We start from the raw sequence: 18996 nt of genomic DNA, 5'->3' as shown, positions 1-18996 counted from the left end.
CCCAATTTCCAGCCACCCTGTTTAGGATATAGAGACCTACTGCACACCCTTCCATGTCCCCCTCTGTCCTATCAGCAATGGTAGGTCATTTCTTTCCATGTCCATGTCCCTCATCTGGGATCAGGTGAGACTTCATTGACAATTTCATATACCAAACAACCCTTTTCAAAAGAATTTACCTCTGTGTCAAAACTGAAGCAACAGCCTCAGTGATTGCTGGAGTAGTAGTAGCCTAGAGAAGGATCTGAGACCTCCTTGGTTTCCTATCTGCTACTGAGGCTTTTGCAACAGGCCTGTTCCTGTTATTTATTCATTAATATTTTTCTTCTACTCTGAAACAGGATACAATAGGGTGTTAATTGAGTGAAGTTAGGAAGTGGAGATACAGACTGGGTGAAAGGCCAAAGCAAGGAAGCTAGTGGGGAGGTAAGGGTAGAGGAAAGAGCTTTAAAATATATCCTGCTTGAAAAACATCTATGAACCCCATCTGTGAAGTTTCAAGGGCCCTTAATTTGTCTCATAATAAAAATAATTTCAGTATAATAATTTCAAAATTAAAATGCACGTCATATGAATGCAAGCAGTATGTGGTTCTTATCAGTTAAGAAGCATTGACCCTTATAGAAGTTTGAGCTGAACACTCCTTGGATAGACCCATCCTGTCTCCCTAATTGCATTCTCCCTTCCTTAACCATCACCACATGGATCACTTAAATCAGTGTCACTGGATTCACTTCAAAAGTTTGAAGGCTACTTCATACTTGCCACTTTTCTCCATAGGAGTATTCTCTTTATGGGAGGGGGGGGAGAGAGAATCATGTGCATATTACGTCATCAAGGGTCATATATTTCACTATTAGCACATGGATCTGAAAGTAGAATAAGCAGTTTTTACCAGCTATGGTGATTTTTAAACAGGGACCACTTAGCTGCAGTAGTCCATGTGGGACTTCCCTTACGTTGGGTCTGGAAGCTGAAACTAGTTCAGAATGAGGTGGCATGGCTTGTAATACCAGTGCTGAGGGAAGTGCACTGTCTTCTAGCATGCCTCTGGGCCCTTAGAACTATATAGCACAATGGCAGAAGGCTGCAGAAAGATGGGCAAGAAAACAGGTGTCCTTTTCCTCTTAGTGAAACTTCCCCTACCCTCTGCAAATCCCAGACAACACTACAGGGTTCCTGTTTCAAGCTGGTTGAAGTCTTAGACAGAAGAACTTTGCATTATAATGCAACATCATGTTGTAACTTTGCCCCACTTATTTTAATTTCTAGTCAGTGTGTTTTTGGATAAAAAATGAGGTACTGTTGCTCATATATTGATAATGTAATCATCATCATCATCCAATAGGATGTTAAAAACACAATAAAAAATCAATCATTAAAAACTTCCCTAAACAGTCCTGCCTTCAGATGTCTTCTAAAAGTCAGATTGTTGTTTATTTCCTTGACATCTGATGGGAAGGCGTTCCACAGGACGGGCGCCACTGCTGAGAAGTCCCTCTGCTGTGGGTGCCAGCACAAAATGGACAGCAAAAAAAAAGGGGGGGGGGAGATCCCAGTACTCCATACCAGTGAGTATTAGACTGTCACAGAAAAAGCTCTGCTTACGCTTCACATGCCAGATTTCTTTTGTTGGGTGTACTTGCAACTGATTGCTTTCTCTCTCATTGTATTGATTTTTAGCAGAAAATATGGACATATCTCAGAGTTGGGGTGAAGAATGGCTTAATAATCTAATAAATTTTATTGGCCTGCAGTGAGACACGAAACCCAGGAGATAGAATAATAATTTACATTGTAAACACAATTTTGTTGAAGTGAGAACTTCCAAAAGTTGGTGTAAAGTGATCAGGAAACAGGCAGTTGTTGCTGACCATCTGACTGCAGGCAGAATTGCCAGCCAGCTTGTCACCAGGGCAATGAAATACCCATATTGGGTAACTCTATTAAGGGGTGACTTAATGTAAGAGCTGTACTGGATCAGACCAAAGACCCATCCAGTCCAGCATCCTGTTCTCATAATCACCAAGCAGTTGCCTATGGGAAGCCCCCATGCAGACCTGAGTGCAGCAGCACTCTCCCTGCTTGTGATTCCCGGCCACTGGCATTCAGAGGCACAGTGCCCCAACACTGGAGGTGGAATGTAGCCATCATGGCTAGTAGCCACTTACAGTCTTGTCTTCCATGAATTTGTCTAAATCTCTTGAAAGCCGTCCAAGTTGGCAGCTGTCACTACAACTTCAGATAACAAATTATATAGTTACTATGTGCTGTGTGAACAAGTACTTTCTTTAGTCTGACCTGAATCTTGCAACATTTCACTTCATTGGATGCCCTCAGGTTCTGGTATTAGAGAAGGAGAAAAGCATCTCTCGGTCCACTTCCTCCACACCACGCATAATCTTATATAAGTATGTCATGCCCCCCTTATTATTTTCTTCTAAACTAAAAAGACCCAAACATTGCAACCTTTCCTCTTGGAGTAGTTGCTCCAACATCTTGATCTTTTTGGCTGCCCTTTTCTGAACTTTTTTTCCAGCTCTTCAATATCCTTTTTTGAGCTGAGGTGACCAGTCTTATGACTGCAGGCTATGCAGGTCAGTCTCATATCCACCTCTTCCCCCCTCCCAATTTCCAACTAATCTTCAGAGCAGACTGATTTTCCCCAAGCCTCTGACCCTTTAAGGCGACTCTCTGAAGCCAGTTTGGCACGCACACAAGCATTTTGTACATACACACGCAGGCTGAGAGCTTCAATGGCACCCTTCTGGAGGCTTCACCTGGGGCAAAAACCACCGCTGTGGCACTGCTGAAGGGGTTTGCCGGAGACTAGCACTCCTTACTCTCAACCTAAAATCCTTCAGTGATGCAAAAGGTCTACTGCCAAACCACAGAAAGCTCCAGCAAGTCTACAATTGTGGGCAACTGAGAGATGCTGCTAATACTAGGCGTAGTGTAATCACGGAAGCAAATTGTTTCCAGCCTAGTTGAAAACCCAGCTGATAAGTTTCTAAAATTTTGTACACTATAATTTCCATATATCTATTTCCAGCATAGGAGGAAAATACCCTACTGATTTAACGGGGGTCAAAGCAGCCTGGAGAGAGACTTAATACTGTGCTATGTTCCAGAATATAGTTGTTATTTGCAGATAGGGTTGGATTGCCCCAAGACAGAGTCAGCTGGCAATGTTCAGGCCACCTCACATTTCCTGGAGGCTGTAGGAGGCAAAGTGTCATCACAGCAATGCCTCTGCGGGCATATCTGCCAGACTGATTTGAACAGCTGGCATGATGGCTCTTCCAGCGGCACTAATCAAAAAATTAGAAAATCTATGTAGGGGAGTAGGAGTAACATTATGGAGTGTTCTGCCTATTCTTATCTACAAATTAAGCTTCGTTCAAAGCTTTGTTGTTGTTTAGTCGTGTCCGACTCTTCGTGATCCCATGGACCAGAGCACACCAGGCACTCCTGTCTTCCACTGCCACCCACAGTTTGGTCAAACTCATGCTGGTAGCTTTGAGAACACTGTCCCACCATCTCGTCCTCTGTCGTCCCCTTCTTCTTCTGCCCTCAATCTTTCCCAACATCAGGGTCTTTTCCGGGGAGTCTTCTCTTCTCACGAGGTGGCCAAAGTATTGGAGCCTCAGCTTCACGATCTGTCCTTCCAGTGAGCACTCAGGGCTGATTTCCTTAAGAATGGATAGGTTTGATCTTTTTGCAGTCCACGGGACTCTCAAGAGTCTCCTCCAACACCGTAATTCAAAGGCATCAATTCTTCAGCGATCAGCATTCTTTATGGTCCAGCTCTCACTTCCGTACATCTCTACTGGGAAAACCATAGCTTTAACTATACGGAGCTTTAGTTCAAAGCTAGGAGGCCCTAAATGGCAATAATTCCAATATGTGGTCCATTTTATATTTAACAGAAATATTTTAATTCAAGCCAAAAATATGTATTATAATGTACACTTGGGCCAATTTGTGCATATCCATGATATACACGCATGATATATACACAATTCTGTAGCAAAATCCATTGTATATGTTAATAGCTGTTGATAGGATACCAGTCTTAGTCCAACTGACTAGACATTGCCCAATTAGTTCCACATATCTTGAGTTTTTTCCACTACCACCACAACCCCACATCTACTACAAAGCAAACTGCTTTTAGAATACTGTGGAGTTTCAGAAGTACTTCATGAAATAGTACAAGAACAGTTGTTGAAAAAGCCAATATTGAAAGTGACAATTATATTCATTTTGTTTGTTCCAAAGCAGCTACAATACAGTGTATTGCCAACTCTCAAAGAATATGAATATGTATTAAAGGATGGTTGTTACCAGTAAATATCAAGTCAAACGTGCTTTCTAAAATAATAAAATAGGTTGGGATTGGGAAGTCCCAGCCATGAAAAAAATAAATTGTTAATACTCCCAGTATCTCCCAATTAGAACAGTGGTCTTTTTGTGTATGAGAGGGGGGGGGAATGTAATAATTACAATTTATCAAAAAACAATAATCAGATTTTCAACTAGTTTCTTGCCAACTTCTTGGAAACAGTTTCAATTTAAAAGGGAAGAAAGATAAGATAAGGAAACATGGCTCCAGATTTTCCCAGTCCCCAGGAGTTTCTAAGCTTACATTTCAGGAAAAGTCCAGAAACTGATATTTTGAGGAGCTTGTTGCAGGTCTTCATACATTTTCTATAGTGATTAGTTATATTTTCGCAGCATGAATTAGGAATGCTGTGTTTAAATTAATAACATTTGAATGTACTTTCTCAAGGAGCATTCACCCCCTGGGAATTGTTCAACATGACCTTCTGTCCTCTTGTGAACTGTTTTCTATGCCGAGATAGAAAATGGCACAAAAGCTGGCATCCAGTTCTTATACCATGTGAAAGATTATCTGTTACCTTTATTTAATAAATTTGCAGTTTGGCAGTGGTTCTTACATTCCACTAGATTTGCATCATTCAGGCAGCCCAGAGAGAACAGAACCAAGAAAGAATGTGTTACCTAAGGCAAGTTATTTATGGAAGCAAACTAGCTATTGTTAATAGTCCATAAATTAGAAATGCATGCAGCTAAGATATTTTGTATGCAGTGTAAATTCAGTACAGTAGAGCAAAGCTATATGGAAGCCTTTTAAGCTGGATATGTAGGCATCTTTGTGGGCATGCTATAGATATTCTTGAGCAATTGGTGGGGAAGCAGAGAGGCAGAAGTTAAAACGATGGGTATCACATATTTATTTGCTATATGTCATTTGAAAATAAGAACTGTGGAGTTTGTGGCTTAAATAAGTTTATATTTTTGTGTCTTCTCTAGCCTGTCCCCCCCATTTATCATTCTAAATTTATGTCTTCCTCCCATGTCTAAAATAAATTCTAAAATTCAGTGTTACTGGCCACTTTCAAGTAAGCTTCTACTTATGGCATTAAGCTTACTCTTCTTTCTGAGCTGTTTTTAAAATTTGGAGTCCTAGCATACTTATTTTAGTGTTCATGTTGGCTTTGTAAATAAGCCCACAGATGTTAGTAGCTGGATAAGAGGCTAGTGTCCTGAATGTCCATTCAGGCAGCAAAGGAGAGAAGGCACCTGTGGTGATCACACAGGGCCCCCGGACGTTTGATGGTCTACTGACCCTGTGCCACCACTGTGATTGCTTTCTTCGCTGCCATCACCCCACTTCTCACGGGGGCACACGGATTCCAGACAGTTGTAACATTAGCAAATAATCAAGTTTATTTTTAAATGCAGGAACACGCTTATGGTTTCAGTTTATTTTTCTCTTGTCAGTTTCTTAAATCTTAGTTCCGAACAACTTCAAACTGAATTATTCCCAACTATCTATCTGACTCCACCTGACAATTCCTCTCACTCTCTCACAATACAACTCTACCAACCCACACCTAATTCTCCCTCTTGCTTCTCCAACACCCAAGCCTCAACTCCCAACTCCCAAACCTCAACTGACTTTCAAAACCTCCCACTCTAACTTTTACTCCCCCCTTACATTCTCACTGGCCAATCACATCACACCCATTTTAACCCTTTTATTATGACCCATCCTAGCAGGCAAACTCCACAGCACACCCCTCCCCCTCCTTTGTGGCCTGCATGGAAATACAGGCTGTCAGCATCTTGACAGGCTAGTAACAACAGCAGCAACAACATCTTCTTCCAAGCTGATTGAAGGTATCAAGCCACCCCACTCCGTCTCCACATGCTTACTTAGTTTCCATGTTGGTTGCAGAAGAAGGGCTTGTTCTTCCTCCATGACCAATTCAGAAACCAAGTGAGCTGGCAGAGGAGAAAAAACTGCCACCTGTTACTTATCTACCTGCCCTGCTCACTTGCCAGCATGGAATTTCATTCACTCACTGGCAGTGACTTCCTGGTCACCTATGTCTATCAGTTGTTAAATATGAAGTTGACTTATAGACCTTCGAAAACTTGGGAGAATTGTATTGGTGCTGCCCGATCTAGAATGATTGAGTTTAATTGGTGCTGGGAGGAAAGTGATCTATCTCTCAGCTGCAGTGATACTAAAGCTACAGTTCTAAGCACGCTTACTGGTGAGTAAGTCCCACTGAATATTCATATTATTATATCCTTTTTTATTCATTTACATCCTACCCTTCCTTCCAAAGAAGCCCAGGGCAGCAAACATACTAATCATATTAATCTTAAAACAGTTATAAAACATTCTAAAAACAGTTTTAAAAGAGTTATATGCTAGTATTAAGAGCAATTTGGCCTGGCAGCTCACTGGCAGAAAATGCAGTGCTTTCAAGACCAGTGACACATGGTCCTATCAGCTGCCCTACTTACTTACTAGCCCTAGTAGCTGCTGCATCCGGCACTAATTGCTCTCTGGTGTTCTTCAAGGGCTGCTCCACATACAGCACATTACAGTAGTCCAGCAGCAGTGCTTGGACAACTGAGGCCAGGCCATCCTTAGCTAGGAACAGTCAAAGCTGGCAAATCAGCCTTAGCTGAGCATAAGCGCTCTTAACCACAGAAGCCACTCCAGGGATAAGTCTGAATCCAAGAGTCCTGCCAGACTACAAACCCGTTCCTTCTGAAGGAGTGCAACCCCTCCCAGGACATGTCATACACCTAATTTCTGGGTATGGGAACCACCCATTCACAGCACTTACAGATTATCAGGTCTCAGCCTCAGTTGATTAGCCCCCATCCAGCCCTTCTCTGCCTCTAAACACTGGTCCAACACCTTCACAGCTTTCCATGGCTTTCCATTTGTTATTGAACTCCAGTCACATCAGCCCCAGTCAGCATTGCCAATGGGTGATGGGAGTTGTATTCCAGCAACATCTAAGGGCTACTGATTCCCCATGTAGCAACAGACGATGTCTTGCCCATGATATTGGAAGGCAGGGAGAGTTTGGGGAGGAGGGGATCATGCAAGCCCAAGGTCCACTCATTTAGCTCCAAACTATAATTTTGTGTTATAGCTGAACGAGCCTTTAGTGGGAAGAACATAGAAGGGCATTCTCTATAGCACCTATTTATTTAACATAGGCTTCATTTGAACTTTAAATTTTTATTAATTTTCCTAGGCTTCTTAACCAGAAATAGCATGGATTCATAAAGGCAATGCTATGTATAGGATTAACTTTCCAAAATTAATATTTAAATGGAAAAACACATTTGACATGTACACACATACCCAGTATTTATGAAGCTGGGAAATACTGTGAATCTGGAATCAGACATTTTCAGACAGACTGTTTTCTTATAGATTCTCTTGAAACAAATCTTCTTTTGTTCCAGATAATATATTTTGTAGTTTTCCTTTACTAGCTTGAAAATAATGTATAATAATTTTCTCATACTATAGATGTTAATAAAGATTTTCAATACTGGCATACAGTTCATGTTTTCTATTAAAAATGTTTTTAAAAATCAGCTCACAGTGGAAGGCTTCAGGAATATTGCTGACAGCTGCAGTGGTATCAAACACTTGATCATTAATGAAATGCCCACTCTATCAGACAGATGTATTCAGGTAAGAAACTGAAACGGTCATGTATTTGTTCTGTAAACATATACTCTGTTAATTTCCAGACATGAAAAATATGGCATTTTACAGCAAAACTAAAGAGAACTATTCTAGAAGTTAGCTTAGCTCTATCTTGGTTTTGTTCCCAGTCAGATTAAAAAACAATAGAAGCCACAATGGCTTTTTACTGGTGAAGTAACAGTGTTCTTCTGTTGGGATGGCCCCACAATGAGCAGTCCCGCAACTGGCATATTAGATCGGGACTCTGCATCTACCACCTGGAAAAGAATGAAGCATCTGAAGATCAGGGTCCTCTTCCCTCCACTAGAATGCTATGTGTCATGTAGTGCACGTGATACAGTCTAATTTTCCTGCTGAAAGAAAGGAAAATTCCCTTTCCCCATTCCCTTACTTTTTTTTGTTTTGCCAGGCAGCAGATACCATGAAAGAGGGTGGAAGTTTACTCTTTGAAATCACTGTTCGACCCCTGCTTCATCTGGCTGGGAAGGAGATATAAAAAAGTGCTCCCCTTTACATAGGATGACTGCACTGCTTCCTTCTTTTTTGGGAGCCTTGCATGAAACAAACGGATAAAGCTCTCTACCTCCATTTTCACTTTACACAGAGCCTCATGGGGATTTCCATATTGTTACAGCCCCCTCAATCCTAACCAAGCCATGGATTGCGGGGGTCTTTGCTCTCTACCAGGGTCTGTGCTCCTTTGGGGCACTGAAGACACAGTGGAGGCTGTCATAGCTTTAAGAAATATGTTTTATTCACATATTTACACCTGAATTTAGACGGAGGAGTCCAGATCTTACAGCATGGTCATCTCAAGAAGGGCTTATTCCCTGCACCAGTGCAGCACTGGAGTCCAAGGCATCTCTCCCAGCCTGCCTTCAGCCAGCCTGCCCAAGATGGACCTCTCTCTTTTTTCTCTCCCTTCTTCTCTCCAGTACACCTTGCTAAAGACACTCTTTTCCTGCCACCTGCCACACTAACCCATTCACTTTGGCAGTCTCTTTTTAGACTCTTCTTCTTAGATGGGCCATCAACCCCTTTTTTCATGATAGCGGCTTGGCTTATCCCTGGCTAGCTATGTGACGCTGCCTCAGCTTGTGATCCTAAACTGAATGCAACAGCCCTTGGTTTAGTTTTAATTAATCAAACTTTGCTTCATGAATTTATAAGTTTGATCAAATTCTAGCTCTTTACTGAATCTTTCCCCCATACTCTTAACAATATTATTTTACTTATTTTTATTTAGGAATGAATTTGGATAGCGATATTTGACATCTGAATGATATGAGATTATGGTATATTGTATGAGTCCAATCCCCCAGTAATCCATAACAGCTAATAACCTATTACTGTACTGTACATATTTAATCAGAAGATGATTTCAGATGAATTTACCTTCAATCCAATTTGAATCAGATTGTTAAGCACTCAGTAATGCAATATATATATAAAAAAACTAATGGGTGTGTCATTTTTATCAAACGTTTAACTTTATGCAGAGATATGTTTCGATTTTGCAGCAGTAGTCTAACAGTAGCTACTAAGAACAATATCAGAATTGATGTGCCATTTTTACTTCTTCAGTTATTAGTATTCAGTTGGATATGAGAGGATAGAAACTCCAGCATTTGTTATTATAAAATGTATATTTTCCACATAAAATACAATGCATTTGAAACCTGTGTATTTTCTCTTAAAGGCTTTAGCTGAAAAATGCCATCAGATTGTGTCTGTTGAATTTAATGAATCCCCACATGTTTCTGATGCAGCTTTTAAAGCACTTGCTAAATGTAAACTTGTCAAGATGAAAATACAAGGTTAGTGATGACATAGTATAATAGTTCCTGCAAAATAGTTGTATGTGTTACCTTTTTACCATGGCATTGGCTCTTTGACATAAATAGACGTGTGCATAAGTAGACATGCTTTTTGTGACTGAAAAAGCTATTGACTTCAGGCCAAATGTAACCTAATTGTTGTTTTGTGATTTCAATAGGGAGTAATCAGATTACTGACCTAACTTTCAAACTCATAAGCAAATCCTGGCCTCATATGAAACACCTTTGTGTGTCTGACTGCCAGAAGATAACAGATTTGAGTCTCAAGATGATTGCACCGCTGCCTGATATTGTTGTACTGAAATTATCAGATTGCATAAGGTATTCCGTTACATTCAAATGACTGTGTGGGTTATTCATTTTAACAAAATTGCAAATTAGCAAAAAAATGTCTTAGCCTCCATGCCTGCAAATAAGCACACAGAACAGAGAAAAGGTCTGTGCCCCACTGTAACACCACAATATGCTAGACCAGGGGTTGGCAAGGTTTACCTCACCTGGGCCGGTTCACTCCAGCGGAGATCCCTCCGTGGGCTGGATTGCGCCCCCGATTTCCGGCGTCTGCACAGACACAATTTCCGGCACCACAAAAGCGAGTCCCCGCTCCGCACTGCGCCGGTTTAGCGCAGCATGCGGGGACTCACCGAGTGGGTGGCTCAGTTCAGGGGCGGCTTGTGGGTCGGTTAAACGACCCCCATGGGCCGCTTGTGGCCCATAGGCCTTAGGTTGCCTACCCCTGTGCTAGACCAACCAGCACATATTTGTAGAACAGGACATCAACGGCTTCCTTCCCCAGATGCAGTGCAGCAACAGTGATAAAATGTAGACTGATGACATGGCAGAGACAACAAGATTGGGGGTGGTGTGGGCAAGTGTCTACCACTTAAATGCATTACAGGGCCACTCTAGTAAAAGCATCATAAAGCCACCCATTTGAGTGAGACCACAAGAACCACTTATTCTTGTGTAGTCGTACTGAAGTTAGTGGACTACTGTTCAGTAAATTATTTCAATTTAGTGGGTGACATTCCATACATGGGACACGGGTGGTGCTGTGGGTTAAACCACAGAGCCTAGGACTTGCTGATCAGAAGGTCGGCGGTTCGAATCCCTGCGATGGGGTGAGCTCCCGTTGCTCAGTCCCCGCTCCTGCCAACCTAGCAGTTTGAAAGCACATCAAAGTGCAAGTAGATAAATAGGTACCACTCCGGTGGGAAGGTAAACGGCATTTCCATGCGCTGCTCTGGTTCGCCAGAAGCAGCTTAGTCATGCTGGCCACATGACCCGGAAGCTGTACACCGGCTCCCTCGGCCAATAAAGCAAGATGAGCGCCACAACCCCAGAGTCAGCCACGACTGGACCTAATGGTCAGGGGTCCCTTTACCTTTACCTTATTCCATACTTACCATCCTTGTGTTTGCAATAGAAATTTACTTGTGCAGTGGGATTTTGGGATTCTCTTCTCTCTTTCAGTCTCCTGTGTGCTTCTGACCATATGGAGTTGAGGGACTGCGGGAGGCAGTGGGGAGGAAATGGAAGTCCTGTTGAATGAATGGATTACTGCTCACACTGTCTTGACTCTCACCCACAGTGAGATTCATAGGTGTCAACTCCCCGGAGCCTGGGTGCCTGAGCACCCACAACTTTCGGTGCCAGGGCCATGCATGCTGCATGGCACCCATTGCCCCAGGCACCCATGGTCATGGAGCCAAGTTGGCACTCCTGGTGAGAGTCAAGTTTTGGAAGTAAGTCCAGTTCATTTTAATGAGACTTCCTTCTCAGAGAACATTGCCATTTAGCTACTAGATGGAAACAGGTTTCCAACAATCTCATTGTTTAGCTTGTAGTTCTGAAAAAACTAGCATTGTAGCACTCACTTTTGTAATAGATGCAGAGACAAATATTGACTGCTGTATAGTTTAGTTACAGATGATCTTGCATTCAAATGCTAGTATTTAGGACATTATTAGAATTGTGATATCAGATAACTTATTTTCTATTTGTTTTAGAGTCAGTGATGGAGGACTAAAAGCATTTACTGATGGTGCTTCAGGCTCAAATATAAGAGAACTCAGCTTGGCCAATTGTTCCTATATCACTGACAGTGCTATCACAAAAATAGCCCACAGGTACCATAATGCCATATATATTATTTGTTTGGTGAAACACAAGATACGTTTCAGGAATGTTGCTTCAAAATTCTTGTTAAAATCAACCTTGTTTCTGATATCTAGCTTAGGGAAAGATGTTGTGCATAGTACATAAAGCAAAGTGAGTTGTTGTGACTAAGTCCTGTTGAAATCAATGGAATTCACAGCTCAGCTGTAATGTTTTAGGAGTCATTTCAATGGAGCTTCTTAAGAACTGTTCATAGAATTTAGGTTGGAATCCAATAATCACCTGTGAATAAGCCCCATTGAACTCAGTGAATCTTACTTCTGAATAGACAAGCACAGGACTATAAATAATTTAACCGTGAATCACATACCCATTAATGTCTCAGCTTTTTTTGCAAAACTGACAACTTAAAAATGATTCATAGGATTCAATGTTCAAAATTTCTGATATTCTACAAGTGTTTAGAAAATTATTTTTCTTCCCTAATACCTGTAGATAATTTTATTTATTGCTGGTTTTAATATGGATGTGTGTGTGTGTATCTATATTTATGCATAATTTGTTTTTCATTATAATTATCAGATAATCAAAACATAGCAGTTTTGTTTTGGGGATCCAAAAGGCCATATAAGTTCTATGTATCAAAGAGGCTTTGGGCTTATGTTATTTGAGTATACATGGCAAACTACTTTTGAAACTCTGAGAACGTCTCAAAACAGTTGAAAGGGCAGGTGGGGTGGAAGTGGGGGTTGTTACTCAAAGGGAAAAGGGAAAAATTCCACTGGGTATATGCAAGTCCCAGGCATACCTGAAGTTGCTTTTTTACAACCACTGTCCGTGTTCTAGTACCTAATAATAATGACAATTTCCATTTAATGAAAAAGGATCTACTTACTGGTCTCCTTTGGCTAATTTGTTCATGCGAATGTTCCATATTTTATTCTGAAGCTGAGAATGCCTCACATGAACAAAACTGTCAAAAGGAAATGAGAAAAGCTTGAAAAAACATTTTACATGTTTTTTAAAATACTGAACAGGAATAGTGAGGCAGGCTACAATACAGCCTAACACTGAAGTGCCCAATAACTAATTTAAAACAATATTTATAGGATGGTCTTAGTTAGTATCTTAGGGTATCCTGTTTTGTGAGCAGGTAAATGAACATTTTTATTGTAATTTTGGAAGTGTCCTATGAAAACCCAAGCCAAAAGTTGCACAGGTATGGCATAATAAGAAAAGAAATAACAAGATCTATTGTTTTTTAAGGTGCCACAATCTGATTTATCTGAATCTGCGTTATTGTCAATCTGTGACTGATGCTGGAATTGATGCTTTAACACAGATCTCCTCACTCGCATATCTTAATATTTCTGGAATTAATGTCACAGACCAGGTAAAAATGAAAGCACAAAGGCATGGCAATGTGTTCCTGTATGCTCTTAGTATTGCTGTGCCAGCAATTTCTGTGAGTCACAGTGATATTCTCTGTATTATTCTCAATTCCTTTTCTTAATTCTTAACATCCTCTTTGCCTTTTGGTCACTGTAGCACATTGGAAGGAACAAGAAATAGAACAGCATTCAAAAATAAGGGATTACAGCAAGATATGAGCTAAATAGGATAAACTGTAAAGTTTGTGGGTTGGGTTATTGAAACATGAGATAACTGGGAAAATTGCTTTTTATTAATCTAATAATGTTCATGCTAAGGTTCTTCAGTTAACACAATCAATCTTTCTTACAAGTTCACTGTTGACTTATAAAGGTTTGAGACCAAGTATTCACAGCAGTAGCAAAACAGAGTCTCTTTGGAGTGCAAGGCATGGAAGATCATGGAACTAAGACTAGTTCATGACTTACAGTATTGAAATATTGATATCTGTTACCCCAGAGGCTTAATACAGCCATTTTAAAGCTTATAAATGTTCAAGAAACTATTGAAAGTACAGATAGCAGCATATGGTGACAAAGAAGTACAGTTAATGGCTAAACTAGATGTGATGTTAATTGTATGAATGCAACAATGTGAGCATATTTTAAAATACAGATTACAGTCATGAGGTGTCCTGAGTAGCATTGGGACTGTAGGAGGTAGGTGTTTTCTCCTTCTCCTGTGAAACACCCTCCCTTTCAAAATTGCTATTTGCATTCAGAGGGGAGTTTATTTTTGGTTACTCTCCTCCCCAGCACCTGAGGGTCTGATGTACACCAGGCTGTTTACATTTAAAAAACCATATATGTTAACTGGATATATGGGAAACCATGTTCAATTGTCTTAACAAAGTTGATAAAATGATACCATGTCGTATAGAAGGGGTAAGTCCAGGGGCGTAGCCAGCTGCTCCGGCACCCTTTTGTGAAATGGCTACTTTGTCCATAAGCATGATGCCCCATACTTGCAAAATCCAGGCTTCAAAAAGATTTGCATTTAAAGTTTTCTCTCCCCCCCCTTTTGCAATCACATATTTAGTTGCAGTTAATAAATGGAGGGTGTGATTAATTCTAGTGTTATGTGCAAACCAGCACTTGTGATTGGTCTCTTTCCAGACAAACCTTGAGCTGTGAGCCAAGAATCTGTTCAATCATAGTAAGCCACAAACCATGCCTTATTGTGATGTATGAACCAGCTCAGTGAAGCACTTTATCTGTCTATCTATCTCTATCTATCTGTCTATCTATCATCTATCATCTATCTATCTATCTATCTATCTATCTATCTATCTATCTATCATCTTCTGTGTTTTTAGAACAAGTCTGTTTTACTTTTAAAATGTAAATTCAGCCATTTCTGTTAGTTTTCTCTTTCCCTTGTGGAAGATGGAAAGCTGTATTGCATTTAGGGTGTCTTTTTATACCTGTCGTGCAAAGGTCATGTAAGCTGTATTCTAACATTCTTGTGTCTTAAGTTTTTCATTAAAATGGATGTAAGGATGCTTGATCTTTCTAGTGGCAAGCATGCTTCAGTTCAGAAAGATATCATCCTGAGGGCTCTGGGAGCATAGACATCTAAAAATAAGTTTTGGGAAAAAATACATCCTACAGCCTAATAACTCTCTAGCATACTTTGTTGGCTTAAACAAGAAACAGTGTTTATAATTTGAATAATATGCAACATATGAGATACTAAAGATGAGAAATATTCTTGCTATGTGGAAATTAATATTTTGCCGTGACCCTTTTTCTTGAAAAAATAACTGTACTACATTTATTCAGTGTTTGCTGCACTTTTATTTTGGCTTATAATCAAAGACACAGTGAAATACAAGAACTGATACATTACTAAAAGCAAAGGGCTCAGAGTGGATGTGATTGTTGTAATTGTTACAGTGGAGGCTGTATATTTAACACAATCATATCGCAGTATTGTTTGCCTTTGGAAAAATTAATTATCCAGCCGTATTCAATATCTACCCTTCCCCTAATCATTTTCAACTGGCTAGTCTTCCAACACTGCTGACCTTTTTCTTTTTCATATGTCTTAAAAAAAATTCTTAACAACATACAGTATTTAGGAACACACTTGTCAAGATGGCCCTGCCAAAGGTCCCAAGGATTCTCAGAATCTCTTATCTTCAGAGGCACTCTGATAGGACCCTTGCTTGGAAAGTTTGGTTGCCCTAATGTCATCACAGGATCTCTTCATATTTATATTATACATTCTCCAGTGGACAGTAGGACATCCCCAAATGGAATATTAAGTTCCTCCCATTTCGCAAGGTAGGAAAATGTCACCACTCCAATGGAATCTGTTTGCCCCCTCCCTTGGAGTGACAGTTCATTTTTCCTGCCCAGTTTGACATAGTATTACATTAGCCCAGCTCTCACAATCTGCATTCTAGCCAATAATTTCATTAATTTCCCTCTATCATATTTTCAATTACCTTGTGACTGCTGTGTGACTGTGTGACTGCTGAAGTGATTGCCTGAGAGTGTCATTTTAATTATTTACTTCAAACCAATTATTTGGAGTGTGTGTGAAACTATATATTTTCTTCCTGACTGTGGCTTTAATTTCCTTTCTGAGTTGAGAGAAATCATAGTGGTCAGTATTTTTAACCTGAATGCCCTATCTTTAGGCATCTAAACTTGTACTGATGTATCAAAACATAGGGATTGACGTCCAGATGTACTGAACACGTAAGCTTTCCTTTGATCTTATATCCTGTGAAAAACTGAGCTGCTAATTTTAATAAAGCACAACATCTGAATCAAATTTGGAGACTCATTGTTGCCCAAGGCAATAAAGATACGTAATACAAGTAAGGGGACTCACATAGCCTTGTGGGACATATTTTGGAGAAGAAAAGGCTAAGGAGGAAACCCTACACAAATTTGGAGTAGAGTCCCTAAGATGGTTGTATGGGTCCTTGTACCCCTTCTACTGGCAACTCCTGCAGCCAAGCTGGTGCCAAATGTATTGCTCTGCTTTCCTTTGGACATCAACATGGCAGGGTGTGTGTCTTGTCATCTGGGCATCCCAGAACCTCCATATATACACTGCCCAGGCTTGCACCCCAGGGTGCTGCTAATGCAGCAGTTTGACTTCACCCCTGGAGGTGCACTCCATTGTCTCTCAAGATAAATGGATGCCAACAACAGGTGTGAATTGTGAGACTTGTCTTTCTTCCAGATCTGCTTCCTCTTCACATGCCAGTCATTTCATTTATGTTTTCTAATTTAAAAGGCAAGGCCAAGCTTGTTCTTTTGGTTAAAGAACAAATGCCATATTGACTTTTAAATCACCTGAAGACTTGCTATTGAAAAGCACATAAAACACAGTAGAGCCTTAAGCAAAGTGTAATGCTTGAGGAGGAGTAATATTCAGTACCATAAGTGTTAGAAGCATGTCCCTAATGTCATTTGTGGCATGCTGGAGGGTACGCTTATCTCAGACATACAGTAAACCATAACTATAAGGGTGGCTGAGTTTTTATCAATAGTATCTCTTAGAGTGGTGAATGGCACTATTTAGCAGGAAGAAACTCAATTGAAAATCCTCGCTATTACATATATTTACGTGGCTGTTTATTTGTATATATTTTAAAATTTTATATATGGATGTTTTATGATGGCCTATATTTGTAATGCCTAATAAAGGTTTGGCAAAGTGGAAGTAAACAGTAAACCAATACAGATTTGGCATTGGCCTTTTTAGTGGAGAATGCATAAATTTTTTTTACTCTCTCTACACTTCCAAATGGTGAAAACTGCCATAACTGAAAGTCCAAGGATTCCTTTGACATAAGGCTATTTACCCTGTATCCCAAATGATTTAGTCAAGGTTTAATCGTTATGTATTCTACAGAAGTTAGTAGTAAGTGGAGAGTCCTTATCGTGTGTGTGTGTGTGTGTGTGTTTATGGATTGAATTATGAAAATAGGCTGTTTCCTTCTGCTTTTTCATTCATACTTTGTTTCCTTCAAACATGAAAAGCTGTCAAAAGACCTTTTATTATGCAGTAAAATTTTATACATATACCATGAACATGTCCTACTTTTCCCATGTAATAATGTTATTAACATACACTACATTTTATTCTTTCAGCTAACCATTTCATGAACATTTTCGCAACACGTTTTTCTCTCTTGGTTGGATTCAAGGAATTAGTACAAAAACAATACGCTTGCTTATTTACAGATGTGAGTGGGTGTTTACAGATATGATACTTGAAATTCACACTTTAACTCGCTGATAATGCAGTAGCTTCCTCTCTGTTGAAGATAAGTGTCACAGAAATTGTAGCAGGAGTTCAGAGACATGTTGTTGTTGTTTAGTCGTTTAGTCGTGTCCGACTCTTCGTGACCCCATGGACCAGAGCACGCCAGGCACTCCTGTCTTCCACTGCCTCCCACAGTTTAGTCAAACTCATGCTGGTAGCTTTGAGAACACTATCCAACCATCTCGTCCTCTGTCGTCCCCTTCTCCTTGTGCCCTCCATCTTTCCCAACATCAGGGTCTTTTCCAGGGAGTCTTCTCTTCTCATGAGGTGGCCAAAGTATTGGAGCCTCAGCTTCAGGATCTTTCCTTCCAGTGAGCACTTAGGGCTGATTTCCTTAATAATGGATAGGTTTGATCTTCTTGCAGTCCATGGGACTCTCAAGAGTCTCCTCCAGCACCATAATTCAAAAGCATCAATTCTTCGGTGATCAGCCTTCTTTATGGTCCAGCTTTCACTTCCATACATCACTACTGGGAAAACCATAGCTTTTACTATACGGACCTTTGTTGGCAAGGTGATGTCTCTGCTTTTTAAGATGCTGTCTAGGTTTGTCATTGCTTTTCTCCCAAGAAGCAGGCGTCTTTTAATTTCGTGGCTGCTGTCACCATCTGCAGTGATCATGGAGCCCAAGAAAGTAAAATCTCTCACTGCCTCCATTTCTTCCCCTTCTATTTGCCAGGAGGTGATGGGCCCAGTGGCCATAGGCATCCCTTGAAAAACCCACTTTTCCCCTTTACAAACTAGCGCCTTTCCCTTCTACAGCAACCTCTTCCTTGCAGTAGTGAGCGCCTTGCAGAGCCATGCAGAGACCTAATTCAGTGCCTCCCGTCAGGCACACGCCAGGCAGATAAATGGGTTCTGCTGTAAATTGAGGGCATGCACCATACACGTGTCTTACACGCACACTGCCTGGAAAGGATAACTTCATAACTATGTTTTGTGAATGGAAAACCGTGTTTTATGAATGAAACTCATGTCGAATGATACAGTGAACCAGAAGGTGGGCAGGAGAGTAGTGTTTTGCTCATATTTCACCCCAGCAGCCACCTCCAAAGTCAGTAGGCAGGAAAGTTGGAAACTACTCAACGGGCTATGAATGTGTCAGGGGGTTGCTTGTCAGTAGAAGACAGGAACTGCCAGGCAGCGGAATTGGAGCAAGACCAAGAAGAATATATCTGGGAGGGAGAAGGAGACGGGTAGTTAAAATGGCTGGAGAGGTAAATAAAATGTGCCTGAATATGAATGGTGGTTTGAGGCAGGCAATTC

The 18996-nt window shown here is 40.6% G+C and overlaps 1 protein-coding gene across 1 annotated transcript in view; it reads left to right on the top strand.

Annotated features, from left to right (window-relative positions):
* Window positions 1–18996, top strand: part of FBXL13 (F-box and leucine rich repeat protein 13) — a 72783-nt gene that overhangs the window by 41250 nt on the left and 12537 nt on the right. Inside the window, 5 exon segments of the mRNA XM_053406703.1 lie at window positions 7943–8041; window positions 9756–9873; window positions 10053–10215; window positions 11904–12023; window positions 13279–13405. Coding sequence (XP_053262678.1) covers window positions 7943–8041; window positions 9756–9873; window positions 10053–10215; window positions 11904–12023; window positions 13279–13405 — 627 coding nt within the window.

This window comes from Podarcis raffonei, chromosome 10 (genome assembly GCF_027172205.1).
Source record: "Podarcis raffonei isolate rPodRaf1 chromosome 10, rPodRaf1.pri, whole genome shotgun sequence".
In the NCBI taxonomy this organism is placed as follows: Eukaryota; Metazoa; Chordata; class Lepidosauria; order Squamata; family Lacertidae; genus Podarcis; species Podarcis raffonei.
This window is presented reverse-complemented; position numbering and strand designations above follow the sequence as displayed.